This window comes from Thalia democratica, chromosome 2 (assembly GCF_965202585.1).
Source record: "Thalia democratica chromosome 2, ktThaDemo2.hap1.1, whole genome shotgun sequence".
Classification (NCBI taxonomy): Eukaryota; Metazoa; Chordata; class Thaliacea; order Salpida; family Salpidae; genus Thalia; species Thalia democratica.
In genome coordinates, this window is record NC_139166.1 from 77,443,082 (window position 1) to 77,461,589 (window position 18,508).

Below are 18,508 nucleotides of genomic sequence, written 5' to 3' on the forward strand. Positions count from 1 at the left end.
ATTGAAGTTATATCATTATTTTTACAGGGTGGCCAAAAAACCTAAAGTCCTGGAATTTGACAAAATAGACTAAAAAACCATAAAGAATCTAGAATTTGAGAAGTTATGGAAAAAAACCAGGAGTTTTGAACAAAAATCAGTAAAAAACGTGGATAACAAACAATTTTTATATATTAAGCAGTAATGTTTTAATTAAATACAATGAAATCTATCAAATAGATAAACATTTTTGTCATAATCACAATTTTGTTTATCTAAAATCTTTTAAGTAGCTTTACAGGATCTTTTCTATGTTTTTATACAATTTAACACAGTTTATAACCTTAAACTAGACTTTTAACTAAAAATAGCCCAAAAATGTGTACTTTTAAAACACTGGAAAAAATTTGAAAACCTTGGAAAAATTTTCAAAAACATTTTGCGTACCTATCTTTAGCAATAATTAGAGACCTTAATTTGTTTGTATCTCCGAAGAAAAAAAAATCTTGAAGCTAAAAGGCAAACTAGCCTTGATGATTATAAGTCTATGAAACTCTGAAACATTTAAGATTCAAAAGCGATTTATTTTCATTTAAAAAAAATGAATACGATTGCTATGGACAATCAGCCTTTTTCAATTGTAAAAGACCAAGGCTTTACAGAGCTCGTAGCTGAATTAGAGCTAAGATACGTAATTTAAAGTACTAAGTACTTTAATGAAACAATGCTTCCACAGGCTTATGATAGTCTGTAGCAGAAATATTATTAAAGAGGTTTCACATGCTTCGTACTTGTCATTCACAAGTGTTATGTAAAAAAGTTCGACGACAAATGAATCACGTATTTCTTTAACCACGAACTGGTTGAATAAAGTTTTGAGTTTAAACATCGTGTTTAGAATTGCCGGAAAATGAAGGGTGAGCACACTGGTCAAAACATTTGTAAATAAAGGATATGCTTAATAATTGAAATATTACCTTTGATCATGTTCACGTTTTTTTGCGAGACAGTTCTAGACATATTAAAAAGACTATATTATTGATAAAAACTTAGTTAGGACCCTGTTTTATCCATATGCTTAAAGTACGAAAATTAGTTTGACATTTCAGCCATTCTTCTAAAGCGAGCGAAACGCTAAACATTTCCAGGTAGATTTTGACCACGCACAAACATAGCAAAAAAACCTTGCTTTTTGTTCAAGATACAAGGTGGAACTCAACATATCTTATCCTAAAGAGACTAAAAAAGCTTAAATCAAGTGTCCAGTACTACGTGGCTAACTAAAAAAACGATCAAGATCCGAATATGTGATCTACTGCTTGAACCTTTTTTTTTGTATTTTTTGTAACAAAGGAGTGTAGTAAAACCAGTGCGTTGCTCTCAAGATTCCACATGCAAAATCACTGACAATGTGTGTTAACTTTAATGAAAACTCAAAAGAACTATCAAATATTTGTAAAACTTATCTTTTAATTTTGTTCACAGCTTTAATAACTAAATTCAATGAGGTGTGTAGATGATTACTTAATTTTTTAGCAACTAAATGTTGCCTATGGATTACACAATGAATTGTAAATAAATTAGGATTAACCTTTTTTAAAAACGTGATTAATCCAACATGCCTACCAACCATGGAGGGAGAACCATCTGTTGCAATACCTATGATGTTTTCTAAAGGTATTTTATTAGATTCAAAATAGTTTTTGATCTTATTGAAAACAAATTGGCCTGTGCTGTGGGTTTCCATTAGCTGAGATATAGCTAATTCTTCATAGGTTTTGTCACCAACTACCATTTGTACACATAAAAGAAGTAGACACTTATTTCCAGGCAAAGTAGACTCGTCAACTTGTATGGAAAATAAGTTGGTACACATCAATGTAAATAGTTTTTTTTCTACACATTCTCCCATTTCATCAATGCGTCGTTTAACTGTGTTGTTACTCAATGGGATTATGCGTAGAACATTGCTGATGTTTTTGATATGTAGAACTTTTTCAAGTACTGTTCTTATGGCTAGAATAAATGCTTTTTCCCCAATGGTGTAAGGTAACCCTTGTTTTGCAATTTTAAAAAAAGGTAATATAAAGTTAATACACCGTCATCAATGTTTTGTGTACACTTCTTTTGAACATACTTGTTATTTGGGTCTGGTTCTTTTTTTTTAACTATTTTCAAAAAATACTATAATTTAAAATTTATTTTAGCTATATCTTGAAAAGTTTTAAACAATTTTGTATGAAGAATAAAAAGAGCAATCCATGGGTAATTTATAAGTTTACAAGAGCAACTTTACTTTTCCAAAAAATATTATAATTTGAAAATGGCATCTTAAATCTTTTTAAATAATTCAAAATAATAGTTCAGTCTATTATTCTATTTAAACTTATCCTAAGTCAGTCTGAGTTAGAAAAAGACCCTGATTTATCCTAAGCTGTCCTGAGTCATTCTTAGATTTTCAAAAGTTTCAAAATATGTATAACAGAGCCAACTTTTGTTGTTGTAGTTCGTTTCATATTTTCAAACTGCTGCTAAGGTAAACCTGTATTTCTTTTCTGTTATGGTAAAAGTGTAATCCTTAGTGGAATATAAAAACTTTTTCATTACAATTGTAATTCTTACTCTTTTTAGGCTTAAACAAAGTTGGTATTATGTATCAATTTATTACGGCTTGTTATTTTAAAATGAGCTCAGTTTTATAAATATGAACACTTGCAAAAGTTTATGTTCTAATTCGTTAATGGTCACAATAAAAACTAATTTTTAAGTTAAATGTATTTTTTTTTCTGACTTGTTTTCTGCTCTTAGCATCTATAACTTATTTATTTTACATTACAAAAGTACAACTTAATTGTTAATGTTGCTTGCATGTATATCAAAATATGGTACTAAGTTTTGTGTATGAAGCTTAATTTTATTTTCACCAGACATTCGTTTTTTTGTTCGCTTTTGAAATAAAGTATTCTAAAATAAAAAATGTGTTTATTTATTAACACGTTAAAAGTATTGTTCAAACCTTTTTTACGAAATAAGTAATAATATAACACGTAAATAATATTTATAAACTTATACTGTACTTACATAGCAAGCGGACTAAATCTTCCGAATTCCTAACACTATAATATTCGGATTCGGACTCGGACTCGGATTCGGCCGGATACAAATTTCAAAAATGAGATTCTGAACCGGAATCGGCCGAATCCTAATGTGAAATTCAGATTCGGATTCGGCCAAATCTCAATACTCATAATCATAATCCTAATACAGCCGAATCCTAATAACAATAACTACAATTTCAATAGAAATTCTAATAATTAAAAAGTTTAATTCAAAGCCAAAATTTGTTTTATGTTTTGTTGTAATTTTTTACAGTTTTGAATATTTAATTAAACTATACAATTAAAATAAAGGCATATTAAAATTAACAATACCTCTTATTGAAAATTTTTTTTCTGCTTATTCTAACATTATATGTTCGAAGAAATGAAAAAAAATACTTAAAAATTATTGAACTAACCATTGGTTAATTTAAAAAGAGAAAGCAGAAAGATTTTTTCTGTTTAACAATTAAACTTTGTTACTTTTTTATCTTTTTTTTTATGAAACGACGTTTTACTATGATTCAATATTTAGTTTAAGTGTTATCAAATTTATTCAAAAACTAATTTTTTTAATAATATGAATGAACATACATTGTTTACATTGAAAGACTGTTAAATTACTCACTTGGATTTTGAACGTGTTATAGCTAAATTATTAAAATACAATATAAAATAAATAAGAAAAAAACTATTATTAAAATGTTGTATTTTTGCAATCTTAATTCTGTAGTTTTACGAGTAACAATTGTTAATAAATCATTATTGCAAAATAAAACTACCGTGTTTTTACGTTATAAATTAAATTATTTTGTATCAAATAGTTCTGCGAGTATAATATTCAATAATATTTTGTTTGATAATATAAATTGTAAACTGTAGAGTTATTAAAATACTCAATAAAAATTTGATTTATTAGTGTTAGTTGTTAAAAACCTTTAATAAAAAAATTTTTAAAGAAAATTTTAAGTTAAATAGCTGAATATTTTTAAATAGAATAATTATATTACTTTAAATACCAGTTCTAAACTATCATTATTTTACCATTGATAACTAAAATTATACAGTATATGTTTTAAACAAGATATGTCAGATTTCATTAATGTTAAGTTACAAATATAATACTAATAGTTAATTAGATTAAAAATACATTGGTTATTAAAACAGTTTTAGCGATGTAACTAAAACGTTAGAAGATCTTTAATAAAAACATACAACAGAAATAACTGATGATAATGGTTATAAAGGAGAAAATTGTATGACGAAATAACTGTTGCGTGTTTTATAAGTGTTTTGTTTTTACAATATAAAGTCAATTACATTAATATTGATGACTAAGTTAACTAATGATGATTTAATGATAATTGAAAAGTTACGAGTGTTTTTCAATCGTTTGGTAATTTAATAATGAAGGTTGTTTTACAATTGACATCAAACTAATACGTAAGTGCTGTTAACTAATGAATGAGGAGCCTACATATTATATTAAACATTTTTACAGCAGCTTGGCTTGTTTATTTAACTACACACTGCAAAGTGTATAAGAGCTCGTTTTTCAGTTAGCTGTGTAAAACATTCTATCATACTAACAGCTACATTTGAACAACGTTAAAAAAATCAAGTAATAAAAATGAGCATCAAATTTGTATTCGTAATTGGTTTTATATTGGTTTCTGCCTTCGCTGAAGAACAAATTGTTGAACCCGAAAAACCCTCACAACCTGAAGTTTCAGAACCTGAAAAAGAAGCCTCAGCCGAAGCAAAAGCTGAAGTTAATTTGGGTGATGTGAAAATAGAAGATAAAAATGTAAATAAAGAAGTTCTTGAAGAAATTGAAAATACTGATAATGGTCTTAAAGCATCAGGTAAAGACAGTAAATAGTAACTTTTCAGTGAAACTTTTAAACTAGATTTTAAAGAAATGCTAATATCTTTAAGATAAGTTGATATTAAATAAAACACTTATTTCTAACAGCAAGTGCCACAGCAAGTTTAAGTTTTAATTTTGAAGAATTTCTCGCTAAATGGTTCGAAGCTTGTCAACAAAACAAAGAAAGTAGTGATAATTTAGGAGAAGAAAATAAAAATGAAGAAAATAATCAAGATGCAGAAGATAACGCACAAAGTACAGGTATATTTTGATTTAAAGTTTTAGAAATAAATAAAATACAACTATAGTTTTATATGCAGGCTAAGTTAATGGACGGTCAAGTTTAAAACGCAATACCAGAAAATTTTATAAGTATGTAAAAGTATATCTACATTTGTTTATAACTAATAATATATCTAAATAAAAATCAATGAAACAGTTAATAAGGGCAATAAGATAATAACAACAACATGTTCATAGAAACACCATCAGAAGGGGCAAAGTCTCCATGTATCTATTCATACAATCTTCATGCGAGATCTTCAGCTTCAGCAAGCTCTTCTTTTTATTATAATTTTTATGACCCAAAAGAAGACAATGATTAAGATGAGAATGCAGGAGAACCACAGAAAGATGATGATGTAGATGAATCACAAGAAAATTTCCCAGAACAATCTATTGAGGCAGAAATCAATAAAGTTAACGAACATTGTAACCAGCAAAACAGTGAAGATAAAGAACCAGTAAAAAATGAAGACGAAACACAAGTTGATGAAGTGGAACAACGATAAATTTTTAATACTCATTAGAACTTTTACCAACTTTATCTTGAAATTATTTCAACTTGACATTAATATTTTTTGTTTTTGTTATTTTTTAAAATCTCATTTTAATCGTTTCTTAACAGTTGTTTAAAAGTTTAGATAAACTTTTACAAATTATAATTGTAGTTATTTTGTTAATTATTTTTGGCATAACAAAAATCCTAGAAATATTATTAGCTTTAAAAATTAGACCGCCAATAAAACTTGTAAAGTAAACATATATAGACAAACCACCTAACCGAAAATTCAATTTAAGTGAGATAAATTTAGAGGCTTTTATAAATGAACTTAATGACAAAAATTTGTGGTTAGTGACATCTTTAAACTTTCAAAAGTAATAAATAGGAAATAAAAAAGTAATATTAAAACTTTATACAAAAAAAAAAACAAAAAAAAAAGTAGGTATTGTTGAACTTAATGTTGGGAATTTTAAAACAGTTTTTTTTCAATACTATGGATCGAAAAAAGTGTGAATTTATTTTTTGATATTTCTAACTTGACTGTTATCGCAGTATTTTTGTAGCAAAATAAGTTTTAACGACCCCGGTCAAAAACTAAATTATTTAAAAGAAAAAATCTCATAAAATTACCACTTAATACAAAACTGTTCGCAAAGAAACATAAAAGTTACTAAAGCTCGTTTGTATTTTTATCTTTATTTCGTTTTATGTTTTAAATGTCAACTTATAACTAGTTATATCGAATTAAAGTGTTTTGTGACAATGGGAATTTTGATCTATTATCTTTTTTTTTTAATTTCATATAGAGTATCTTAAGTTTAGTGTACTTTTATATCACAGTTTATAGATAACCTAGTTTCTTTTATATATAAAGCTTGCTAATGATAGTTTTAAAGTTGTTTAAAAAATCTGCATGGCTTAGCCATATTAACCAAACAAATTTGAAAGTTTAAACCATTTTCAAAATATAGAGTAAAGAAGCCAAAACAGTAATAACCTCATTGAATAAAACTATTACTAACAAAAACTAAAAAAGCAAAATATAATTTCTGGCGATTATTTTGTAATTTCCACATAGAGGCCAGCTTAATTTCATACAAAAACAGTAAATGTTTAAAAAAGAATCACTTAATAACAAACGGTTCAGTTTTACGCTTACATACATAGAAATTAGTGCAACTAGATTACAATAAAAATAGCATATAGTATGTTTAAACAAATAAAAGCTAGTCTAGCAAAACAGTTGTATATTAAACAGACAACGACAAAAACTAAGAAGTAGTATTCTCAGACTTTACAAGCGAATCCAAGCATTTGAATTGAGTCCCGTTTTCTATGTTACGTAAAATGCCTTTCGATAAATGAAAAAACTACTTGAATGAAGTTTAATTAATATAAACAGAGTGAAACTCCTTTTTTCATCATCCTGTTTAATTACAGAGTAAAATTTACTTTTTATCACGAAGTACAGTATATAATAAAAAGAAAATGTTTTAAATTGTTAATCGCGTTTTTTGTTGATGTTGCGACACATTTTAAAAATATTTTTAATAAAAAGATGTACGTAAACTAATATTTAGTGCTTAAGAAATACTTTTATATGAATACATTGTTTCGATACAAAATCATTCCAGTTTTTATATTTGTTCAAAACAAAAATCATGTAGTTTAAAATAACAGTTATAATTAGTGATCAGCCGAACCCAAGATTCGGACTCGAATTCGGACGAATCTTGCCTTTTTGGACTCGGATTCAGCCGAAGCCTAATTTAAAAATGAGATTAGTGTTGGAGCAAGTTCTTAATTTCAAAATAAGACTCGGATTCGGAATCGGTCGAATCCTACCTTCAAAATAAATTTCGGTTTCGATTTCGGCCAAATCCGAAATTGAGGAACACTTTAAACTTTTTAATCTTTACTTAATAGTTTTTCAGAAACTAAATGAAATGTAAAACTAGCTAATGATTTAACGCTTGAGTGTATAAAAAAACGGTTTTTCACACTTAAAAAAGCCTTATCAATTTTGATTTACAGTTTTGCAGACAGTACAAAAATTATCATCAACTATTTTTGCTAGACTCTCAAATAAAGTTAAACAAATAGTTAAGGCGTTTAATCTAAGCTTTTTAGATAACCGCTCTTATTTATACATTATATGTTTAATTTTTTATGTGTACTCGTTGTAATGCACTGCAACATTACTTAAATAACGAAAAAAAATTGCAACTTATATATGTAGCATTAAAGCAGATAATTGTTTACTTTTAGCTGTATAATTTTTGTTAAAATTTTATTATTTAAATAATTTATTATTTAACTTATGACTTATGTTGAAGCTTCGGACATTTTAATATTTTATTTCAAAAACAATATTCTAAAGAAAGAAAAATATCTTAAGAATGAAACTTATTTAATTTGTATTGAACTGCTGCAACTATTTACTTTATTCATTGTTGAACTCTGAAAATTAAGAGAATGTTTAGAGCTTTAAGCAGTTATTAGAAATAAGGCTTAAAATCAATGATGTATTAGTTCATTAAAAATTTTTTGCCTAGTGGTTCTTTTGTATAATAGATAGATCACCCAAACGATCTTGCCCAATTTATATGAAATTGTCTAGAATAGTCTTAAGTATTGATAGATAAAATTCACTGATACATTATAATAAGTTATTTAAAGTGTGATTTATATTTATTATGTCCGATTATAGTAATACAAACACTAAGCTGCCCGCAGAGGGTCCCAAGCACAAACATGTTAGAAAGTCACCCGGTCTGCGGGTGAAGTATTGGCAAAACGGCCAGGTTTACAATCTACCCATAAACTAACCAGACCCAACTGAGACTTTGGATGTTAGCCCACCAGGCTGTTATAAAAACAAAATCTTAAAATGATTGAAGTTATATCATTATTTTTACAGGGTGGCCAAAAAACCTGAAGTCCAGGAATTTGACAATATAGACTAAAAAACTAGAAAGAATCTAGAATTTGAGAGGTTTTGGAGAAAAAACCAGGAGTTTTGAACAACAATCAGTAAAATACGTGGATAAAAAACAATTTATATATTAAGCAGTAATGTTTTAATTTAATACAATGAAATCTACCAAATAGATAAACATTTTTGTCATCATCACAGTTTTGTTTATAAAAAATCGCTTTAAAGTAGCTTTACAGGATCTTTTCTATGTTTTTATACAATTTAACACAGTTTGTAACCGTAAACTAAACTTTTAACTAAAAATAGCCCAAAAATGTGTACTTTTAAAACACTGGAAAAAATTTGAAAACCTTGATAAAATTTTCAAAAACATTTGGCGTACTTATCTTCAGCAGTAAATAGAGACCTTAATTTGTTTTATATACCCGAAGAAAAGAAGCTTAAGGCAAACTAGCCTTGATGATTATAAGTCTGTGAAGCTCTGGAACATTAAGGATTCAAAAGCAATTAAATTTCATAAAATATTATGAATACGATTGCAATGGACAATCAGCTATTTTCAATTGTAAAAGACCAAGGTTTTATAGAGCTCTTAGCTGAGTTAGAGCAAATATACGTAAATCCAAGTACTAAGTACTTTAATGAAATCATGCTTCTACAGGCTTATGATAGTCTGAAGCAGATAATTATTAAAGATTTGTCACATGCTTTGTATTTGTCATTCACAAGCGATATGTAAAAAAGTTCGGCGACAAATGAATCACGTATTTCTTTAACCACGAACTGGTTGAATAAAGTTTTGAGTTCAAACATCGTGTTTAGAATTGCCGGAAAATGAAGGGTGAGCACACTGGTCAAAACATTTGTAAATACAAGATATGCTTAATAACTGAAATATTACCTTAGATCATTTTCACGTTTTTTTGCGAGACAGTTCTAGACATATTAAAAAGACTATATTATTAATGAAAACTTAGTTAGTACCCTGTTTTATCCATACGCTTAAAGTACGAAAATTAGTTTGACATTTCAGCCATTCTTCTAAAGCGAGCGAAACGCTAAAGATTTCCAGGTAGATTTTGACCACGCACAAACATAGCAAAAAAACCTTGCTTTTTGTTCAAGATGTGGATACAAGGTGGAACTCAACACATCTTATCCTAAAGAGACTAAAAAAGCTTAAATCAAGTGTCCAGTACTACGTGGCTAACTTAAAAAACGATCAAGATCCGAATATTACACCTGAAGAGTGGCAGCTGGTTGATGACATTACTCTACTGCTCGAACCTTTTTTTTGTTTTTTTTGTAACAAAGGAGTGTAGTAAAAACAGTGCATTGCTCTCAAGATTCCACATGCAAAATCACTGACAATGTGTGTTAACTTTCATGAAAACTCAAAAGACCTATCAAATGTTTGTAAAACTTTAGCGAAAAATATAGGAGAGGCCTGCGAAAGAAGGTTCTATACTAATAACAACAACTTAAACCTGAACGACAAAAATTCACAACAGCTGTTGATCAACGATACCAACTTTCCGCCTGAAAAATACTGTTAAAGAGCTTCTAAAATTATATGCTAAAAAGCTTATCTATTTCGAGGCTAATCAAGGTGGTGATTTTCCAATATTGCCGCCAGAAAAACCAAAAAAACAGCACTCTGTAAATTTTGATCCAAAGAAGTTTTAGACTTACTATGCTTTGTTTAAAATCGAATCAAACACAGGTACACAGCAGGAAAAGCAACAGGATTCTTCTGATGAAGAAGTTGAAGCAGAAACAAAGGGCTATTTTGCAACAGAAAGTTTGATTGCAGAAACTGAAGAGGATAAAGTCTTAAACTAGTGAAACTTGAACCCGACAAAATACAAACATCTTGCCAGTTTTGCATGGAAATGTCTTGCTGCACCATCATCTTCTGTGTATTCTGAAACAATACCTTCTGTAGCTGGGAATTTGTACGAGCAAAAGGGCTGTGAATTGCTTTCACAGACCGGTGAAATTATTTTATTTATCCAGCACAACTTGAAAAAAACAAGAATAGCCTTTTGTGGTATAACAGAGCCAACTTTAGCTGTTGTAGTTCGTTTTATATTTTCAAACAGCTGCTTAAGTTAATCTTTATTTCTTTTCTGTTATAGTGAAAGTGTAATCCTTAGTGGAATATAAAAGCTTTTTCATTACAATTGTAATTCTTACTCTTTTTAGGCTTAAATAAAGTTGGTATTATGTTTTAATTTATTACGGCTTGTTATTTCCAAATGAGCTCAGTTTTATAAATATGAACACTTGCAAAAGTTTATGTCTAATTCGTTAATGGTCTCAATGAAAATTAACTTTTAAGTTAAATGCAAAATTATTTTTTTTCTCTAACTTGTTTTCTGCTCTAAGCATCTATAACTTATTTATTTTGTGTAACAAAAGTACAACTTAATTTTTAATGTTGCTTGCATGTATATCAAAATATAGATACTAAGTTTTGTGTATGTAGCTTAATTTTATTTCTACTAGACATTCGTTTTTTGTTGATTTAGAAAAAAATATTCTAAAATAAATATGTGGTTATATATTAAGACGTTAAAAGCATGGTACAAACCTTTTTTTACGAAATAAGTAATAATATAACACTTAAATAATATTTATAAACTTATACTGTATTTACATAGCAAGCGGATTAAATTTTCCGAATTCCTAACACTACAATGTTCGGATTCGGACTCGGATTCGGCCGAATCCTAATATGAAATTCAGATTCGGATTCGGCCAAATCCTAATATTCATCATCATAATCCTAATACAGTCGAATCCTAATAATCATAACTATAACTTCAATTGGAACTCTAAAAACAAAAAGAGTTTAATTCAAAGCCAAAATTGGTTTTATATTTTCTTTTAAGTTTTCACAGTTTTGAATATTTTATCAAACTATAAATTAAAATAAAGGCATATCAAAATTAACTATAGCTCTTATTAAAATATTTTATAAATAAATAAATAACAACTTATAAACTATTTAACAAACCATTGGTTAATTTAAAAAGAGAATACAGAAAGATTTTTTCTGTTTAACAATTAAACTTTGTTACTTTTTTATCTTTTTTTTTTGTGAAAAAACGTTTTACTGAGACTTAATATTTAGTTTAAGTGTTAAGATATTTAGTAAAACTTTATTTTTCAATAATATTAATTTACATACATTGTTTACACTAATAGACTGTTAAATTATTGTTTACTCGGATTTTGAACGTATTATAGCTGAATTATTAAAATACGTTATAAATAACCAATAAAAAAAACCAATATTAAAATTTAGTCATTTGGAATCTTAATTGTGTAGTTTTACGAGTAAAAAATGTTAACAAAGCATTATGGTGGAATCAAAAATCCATATGTTTACACTATTTCTTAAATTACTTTGTAAAAAGTAGTTCTGCGAATATAATATTTAATAATATTTACTTTGATAAAATAAATTGTAAACTGTGGAGTTATTTCGAATATTTAATAAAACAGTTAAATTTATTAGTGTTTGAAAAACCTTTATTAAAAAAAATCTTAAGAAATTTTTTAATCAGTTAGTTGAATATTTTTATATTAAAAAATTATATTACTTTAAATACCAGTTCTAAATCATTATTAAATTACCGTTAATAACTAAAATTATACAGTATACGTTTTAAGTAAGTTATGTCGGATTTAACTAATGTTAAGTTGTATATATAATACTCATAGTTAACTGAAATTAATAATACATTATTTATTAAAACAGTTTTAGCGATACAATGAAAATGTCGTAACATCTTTAATACTAAAACAACAGCAACAACTGAATACTATGTTTATTTAGGAGAAATATGTATGATGAAATAACTGTTGCGTGTTTTATAAGTGTTTTGTTTTTACAGTATAAAGTCAATTATATCAATTTTTATGACTAAGTTAAGTAATAATGATTTAACGACTTATCGAAAAGTCATGAGTGCTCTTCGGTCATTTGTTAGTATACTAATAATGAATGTTGTTTTACAATTGACGTCAAACTAGTATAAGTGCTGTTAACTAGCTAATAAGGAGCCAACATTTTATATTAAATGTTTTTATATCAGCTTGGTTTGTTTATTTAATTACCCACTTCAAAGTATATAAAAGCTCGTTTTTAAGTGAGCTGTGTAAAACATTCTATCATACTAACAGCTACATTTGAACAACGTTAAAAAATCAAGTAATGAAAATGAGCATTAAATTTATATTTTTATTTGGTTTTTTATTGGTTTCTGCCTTCCCTGAAGAACAAATTGTTGAACCCGAAAAAACCTTAAAACATGAAAAAGTTTCAGAAGCAGAAAAAGAAGCCTCAGCCGAAGCAAAAGCTGAAGTTAATTTGAGTGATGTAAAAATGAATGATGAAAATGCTAATAAAGAAGTTGTTAAAGATATTGAAAATACTGATAATGGCGTTAAAGCATCAGGTAAAGACAGTTATAACTTTTCGATAAAACTTTCAAACTAGTTTTCAAAAATTTTTTTAATATTTTTAAGATACGTTAGCATTAAATAAAACTTTTATTTCTAACAGCAAGTGCCTCAGCAAGTTTTAATTTTGAAGAATTTCTCGCTAAATGGTTTGAAGCTTTTCAACAAAACAGAGAAAGTAGTGAAAATGAAGAAGAGGAAATGAAAAATGAAGAAAATAGTCTAGGAGCGGAAGATAACGCACAAAGTGAAGGTATATTTTGATTTAAAGTTTTAGAAATAAATAAAATAAAACTATAGTTTTATATGCCGACTAAATTAATGGACGATTAAGTTTATAACGCAATCCCAGAAAATTTTATAAGTATGTAAAAGTATATCTACATTTGTTTATAACTAAAATAAACGTCAATGAAACAGTTAATTATAACAATAACTTTTTCACAGAAACACCATCGGAAGAGGTCAATTCTCCATGCTTTTATTCGTACAATGTTCATGCAAGATCTTCAGCATCAGCGAGATCTTCAGCATCCGCATCTGCGTGTTCTACTTTTTACTTTTATGATCCAAAAGAAGACAAGAAAAATATAAAAAATGAGAATGCAGAAGAACCACAGAAAGATGATGATGATGTAGATGGTCTTCAAAAAAATATTCCAGAACAAGAACGATCAGTTGATGCAGAAAGTAACGAAGTTAACGAGCATTGTAACCAGCAAAACAGTGAAGATAAAGAACCTATAAAAACTGAAGACGAAATACAAGCTGAAGAAGTAGAACAGTAATAAATTTTAAATACTCATTGGCACTTTTCTTGCCATTAATTTTTCTTGCTTAGTTACTTTTTTTAACCTATTATTTTTAACCATTTCTTAACAGTTTTTAAAATTTAAATAAACTTTTACAAAATATCATTGCGTTTGTTCTAACTAATTAATTTTGATATCATCAAATCACCAGAAATAGTATTAATTTTATAAATTAGATCTTTAACGAAACTTGTACACTGTACCTTTATATACTAACCACATAACCAAAAGTATTACACTTCAAATTCAGTTAGATCACCTCATAAGTTTTTGTAATCGAAATTAGTGAAAATAATTTGTGGTTAGTTACATATCTGAGATTTGGAAAAATAGTAAAAGGAAATTGAAACAACTACATTTTAAGATTTAAATTAAAAAAAGAGTTAAGTTAAAGCTTTATTGAACTTAATGTTGTAAATTTAAACATATTTCCAATAATATGATTAATTATTAATTAAGAATAGACGTTGATGTTCCTTTTGGATGTCTTCCTTTTTATTTTACTAATTTGATTGTCACATCTAAGCATTTTTACTGCAAAATAAGTTTAAACTACACCAGTCAAGCAAGATATAAGTATATTTTTATAACGGGTTTTCAAATTTAGAACGAGTTATAAGTTTAAAAGAATTTAAATTTTTTAACTTCTAAATTGCAAAGAGAAATTACATAGTGTTTTTTCGTCTTATTTCCAACGCTAACCCACTGTAAGCTTAAAGAAACATTATTTAACTCAGCAAAATAAGCAAATACTTTTTGTTAACAATTTTAAATATAGATATTAAAAGTTTATCAGGCTCAAAATATTTTTTATCTGATAAAAAAACTGCTTTTTATAATATATTTTTATTTTTGAGCACATCTTTTAGGTTGTATGATTTTTAGGTTGTATGAGTTTCATTTAGCTTTTATGTTTCGTTTTTCTTTCTTTCTAGTAACAAAAAATTTAATGATTTCATTAAAATAATTAAGATTGAAGAAACAGTATAACTTGTACAACTGGATGTAATTTAGAACTGAAATATGTTGTGTAGTGTGGCAATGATTAGGAAATTATTTTCATTTGTAGTAAGTTATTTTAAAAATAAAAAGAATATATGATACGTGCATAACGCCACAAATTGTATAAATGAAGTATTTTTTGTTTGTTCAATTGGACCGTAGATGAAATTTAATTGAAAATGAGATAAATAATTTCACTTAATTAACTTTACTTACCTTAACTCTGTTTATTACAAATAACTGTTTTAATATTTGGCATTTAAAGTTAATATAAACTTTTACAACTAAAGTTTCATATATTTGTTCACTTTAAAAAATTAATCGTATTATACTCATTTAAAAACATAAATTTAGAAAGTTTCTATTGGTAGCTGTCTAAATTGCACGAGCGTACAAAATTGAACTAGGGGATAAAATTGCACGAGTTCACAAAATTGCACGAAGATACTTTTGCACGAGGGGATAGAATTGCACGAAGATACTTTTGCACGAGGGGATAATATTGTACGAAGATAAAATTGCACGAATATACTTTTGCACGGGGGGTCACTTTTTCGCAAAGACACTTGTTACAGCTAGCACTGTTCTTTTCTTCCTTTTCTCTCAAAGTTAAAAACGCTTAAACTCAGTAAAGCGCTAGTTTTTTGGCCAGTTAGTTTTTAGATTGTAATAATAACATATCGTGCTTAAAAGGTTGTGTTCGCCTCGTACTTCTTGTACGAAGGCGACTGTTTTTTATATTAACTTCTGAATTGAAGTAGTTATTTTTAATGTTTGCTTTATGTTTATCGCAGTTTATATTAATCGTAATACAGCTTTAACTTCTAGAACTCGAATTCTTTATATACATCTAGTTAAGCATTCTAACAATCTAACTATTTAATTAGGCTAAGCTTAAAAGATAGTCTAAGTTTAGTTCGCAATTCATTAAGTCGAATTAGCTGAATAACTTAGCTAAGTCTTAACATTTAAGTAAAATCACCGATACTGTTATTAGCACGGAGTCAGATAATAACCAGAATCGCGTATACAAGTGATAACACTTCGTCGGTCGATAGTTAAATGGTGAACCCTAGTTGTTTGACACGCACCTTATCTAAGTCCGTAACTTATTCTTTTTATTTTCTACGTTTCGTAGTGGTGACCCAAAATTATTTTAAAATAAACACTATACCTACTTTCAGCAAATAGTAGTATTAGTTCAATAAACACTATACCTACTTTCAGCAAACAGTAGTTTCAGTTTAATAAACACTATACCTACTTTCAGCAAGCAGTAGTATCAGTTAAATAAACACTATACCTACTTTCAGCAAGCAGTAGTATCAGTTCAATAAATACTATACCTACTTCCAGTAAACAGTAGTATAAGTTTAATAAACACCATACCTACTTTCAGTAAACAGTAGTATTTAATATTTTTAACAAAATTTACTAGTATCATGGATATACTTTATTTTAGGCCTTATAGCTGTCAATTTTATGGGGACTGGGAGAAATTTAAAAAAGACGAATATAAAACATTAATAGCAGAGTGTTCCTCGTCTGATTCCCCCAAACCACTAACCTACAGACATCTAAATTGTAAGTACAATCGCAATCAGACGAACTGCTTTGAAAGAACCCCATTACATTGGTTAATGTCATGTCTAGATAACGACCTCTACGAGCTAATATTATGGGAAGAGCGCGTAGCTAACTGCTTAAGAAATCTTCCGTGGTTCTTGGATAACCACATACATTATGATTGGGATAAGTATAGGAACATCAAAGTAATCGATGAAGCCCGCGAAAATCGCGAAGATATTATAACAGCCTGTAAGGAATTTATAGATTTTAACGTTGAAATTGATTTGTTAAGAGCATAAATTAACAAAAAACAAAGTAGGCGCGATATATTCGAGAAAACGCAGTTTGATAAATATGTATGGTTCGAATACCAAGGTTTTAGCAACGAACGGTACCAAGTTGTATTAAGAGAAACCTTTAAGCACCTTAATATTATAGAGAATGTTTTGAGATATCTCCCTTTATTAGGCGTAGTCCATGAAATATATGATGTTGAGACGATAACTAACATATTCGAAAATTTTTGTAGCTACAACCGTATCGACGAACTTGACAACAGCGAAAAAATAAAATTTATTTTATGGTCCAATTTTACCTCCTGATAAGATGTTTATTTTTTTAAAATCAAACACAACTGAACATAGAAATCTCGCTAACTTAAAGTTATTTTTACGTAACTCATATATGAGAAATAGTAAGAGTCTTAATCAAGAATTCCGCGAATTACAAGCCGAATACGCCGAACTCGAACGAAGAGCAATTGCTAGCCAATCTATGCAAGAATTACGCGAGTTAGAAGCCGAATTAGCCGAACTCAATCACAAAAAAACTGCTTTAGAATCAAAACACAATCGCGCTGTCGTCATACCGAATTATGACGTCACAAGTACAGCGTCACGTAGTGCAACAAAAATACCTGATAAGAACCAATGTTCTGAGCAACCACGGCAAGCATCACCAGGACCAGAGTCTACGACTAGCACCAAAGATCCGAGCCATCTTAGTCAGCACCATATCGGGCAGTCCCAACGGTCAGCACAACCGCAGCCAGCACCAGAACAATTAGAGCCAACGGCCGGTTCAAAAATGCCTTCCGTCAAACCGAAAAACGCACGGAAATTATCCTCGTCTACGACCGGAAGCATAGCAGCTACAAACACTTCTTCCAGCACTACGTCGTCCGACAAACCGGCGAACTAACGAAAGCTGCCCTTTTCTCTAAACAAAAACACAGCAGCGACTACACACACTTTCCGTGCGGCAAAGCAACGAAATCACGAAAGTTGCCCCATTCTCTAAACAAAAGCACAGCAGCGACGGCACAAAACGACACAAAATTTATTTTTATCAAGCTCACATCCTACATTGTACAGTAAATTAAAATCACATTTAAATAATAAAAGAATCCTTTTTAAAACATAACTTTAGAGAAAATTCCTACTCAAAATTCAGTACAAGACCAAACAGTAAGCTTACAAACTTAATTCTTTGGGAAATATTCACACTGTGATAAACTTTTGTCTTTTTTGCCAGAAAATGACCTCACTTTGATGTGTTCTTGCTTAATTACTGTATTTGATCGCAGTTGCTTATACTTGTTTTCAAAAACTAGTAAAAAAAATGTTTTGAAGAATTTAATTAATTTTATTTTGTGAATTTTTTGATATTGAACTTTTCGTTAAAAAAGGGATATTTAACACTTATTACACGCTAATTCAGAGTAATATTGGTATTAGATGTGTACTCAGCACAATTGCTGCTAATAACGACATTATCTTAATAACTATATCTTACTTTGCAAAAAAAAGTTGTTGCCCGGGCTCGAATCGAGGACCTTTCGCGTGTTTAGCGAATGTTATAACCGCTAAACCAGTGCTTCTGAAATGGGGTTCCGCGAAGCCTTTCGAAATTTAAAAAGAACATTTATTTAATTAAATATTTTATGTAAAATTAAAATTAGGGGTTCCGCGGAAAAGTTGAAGTTTG

The 18,508-nt window shown here is 28.4% G+C and overlaps 1 protein-coding gene across 2 annotated transcripts; it reads left to right on the plus strand.

Annotated features, from left to right (window-relative positions):
- Positions 1 to 4,686: 4,686 nt before the first annotated feature.
- On the plus strand, positions 4,687 to 14,053 carry LOC145849836 (uncharacterized). 2 transcript variants are annotated; one of them, XM_082954912.1, is made up of 3 exons: positions 4,687 to 4,942; positions 5,053 to 5,208; positions 13,587 to 14,053. In XM_082954912.1, the coding sequence occupies exons 1-3, from the start codon at positions 4,708 to 4,710 to the stop codon at positions 13,925 to 13,927; spliced, it is 732 nt and encodes a 243-aa protein (XP_082811038.1). In that variant the 5' UTR covers positions 4,687 to 4,707; the 3' UTR covers positions 13,928 to 14,053. The 2 variants fall into 2 exon arrangements, with proteins under 2 accessions (XP_082811038.1, XP_082811037.1); XM_082954911.1 differs by lacking the exons at positions 4,687 to 4,942; positions 5,053 to 5,208 and adding exons at positions 12,849 to 13,135; positions 13,243 to 13,392.
- The last annotated feature ends 4,455 nt before the right edge of the window (positions 14,054 to 18,508 follow it).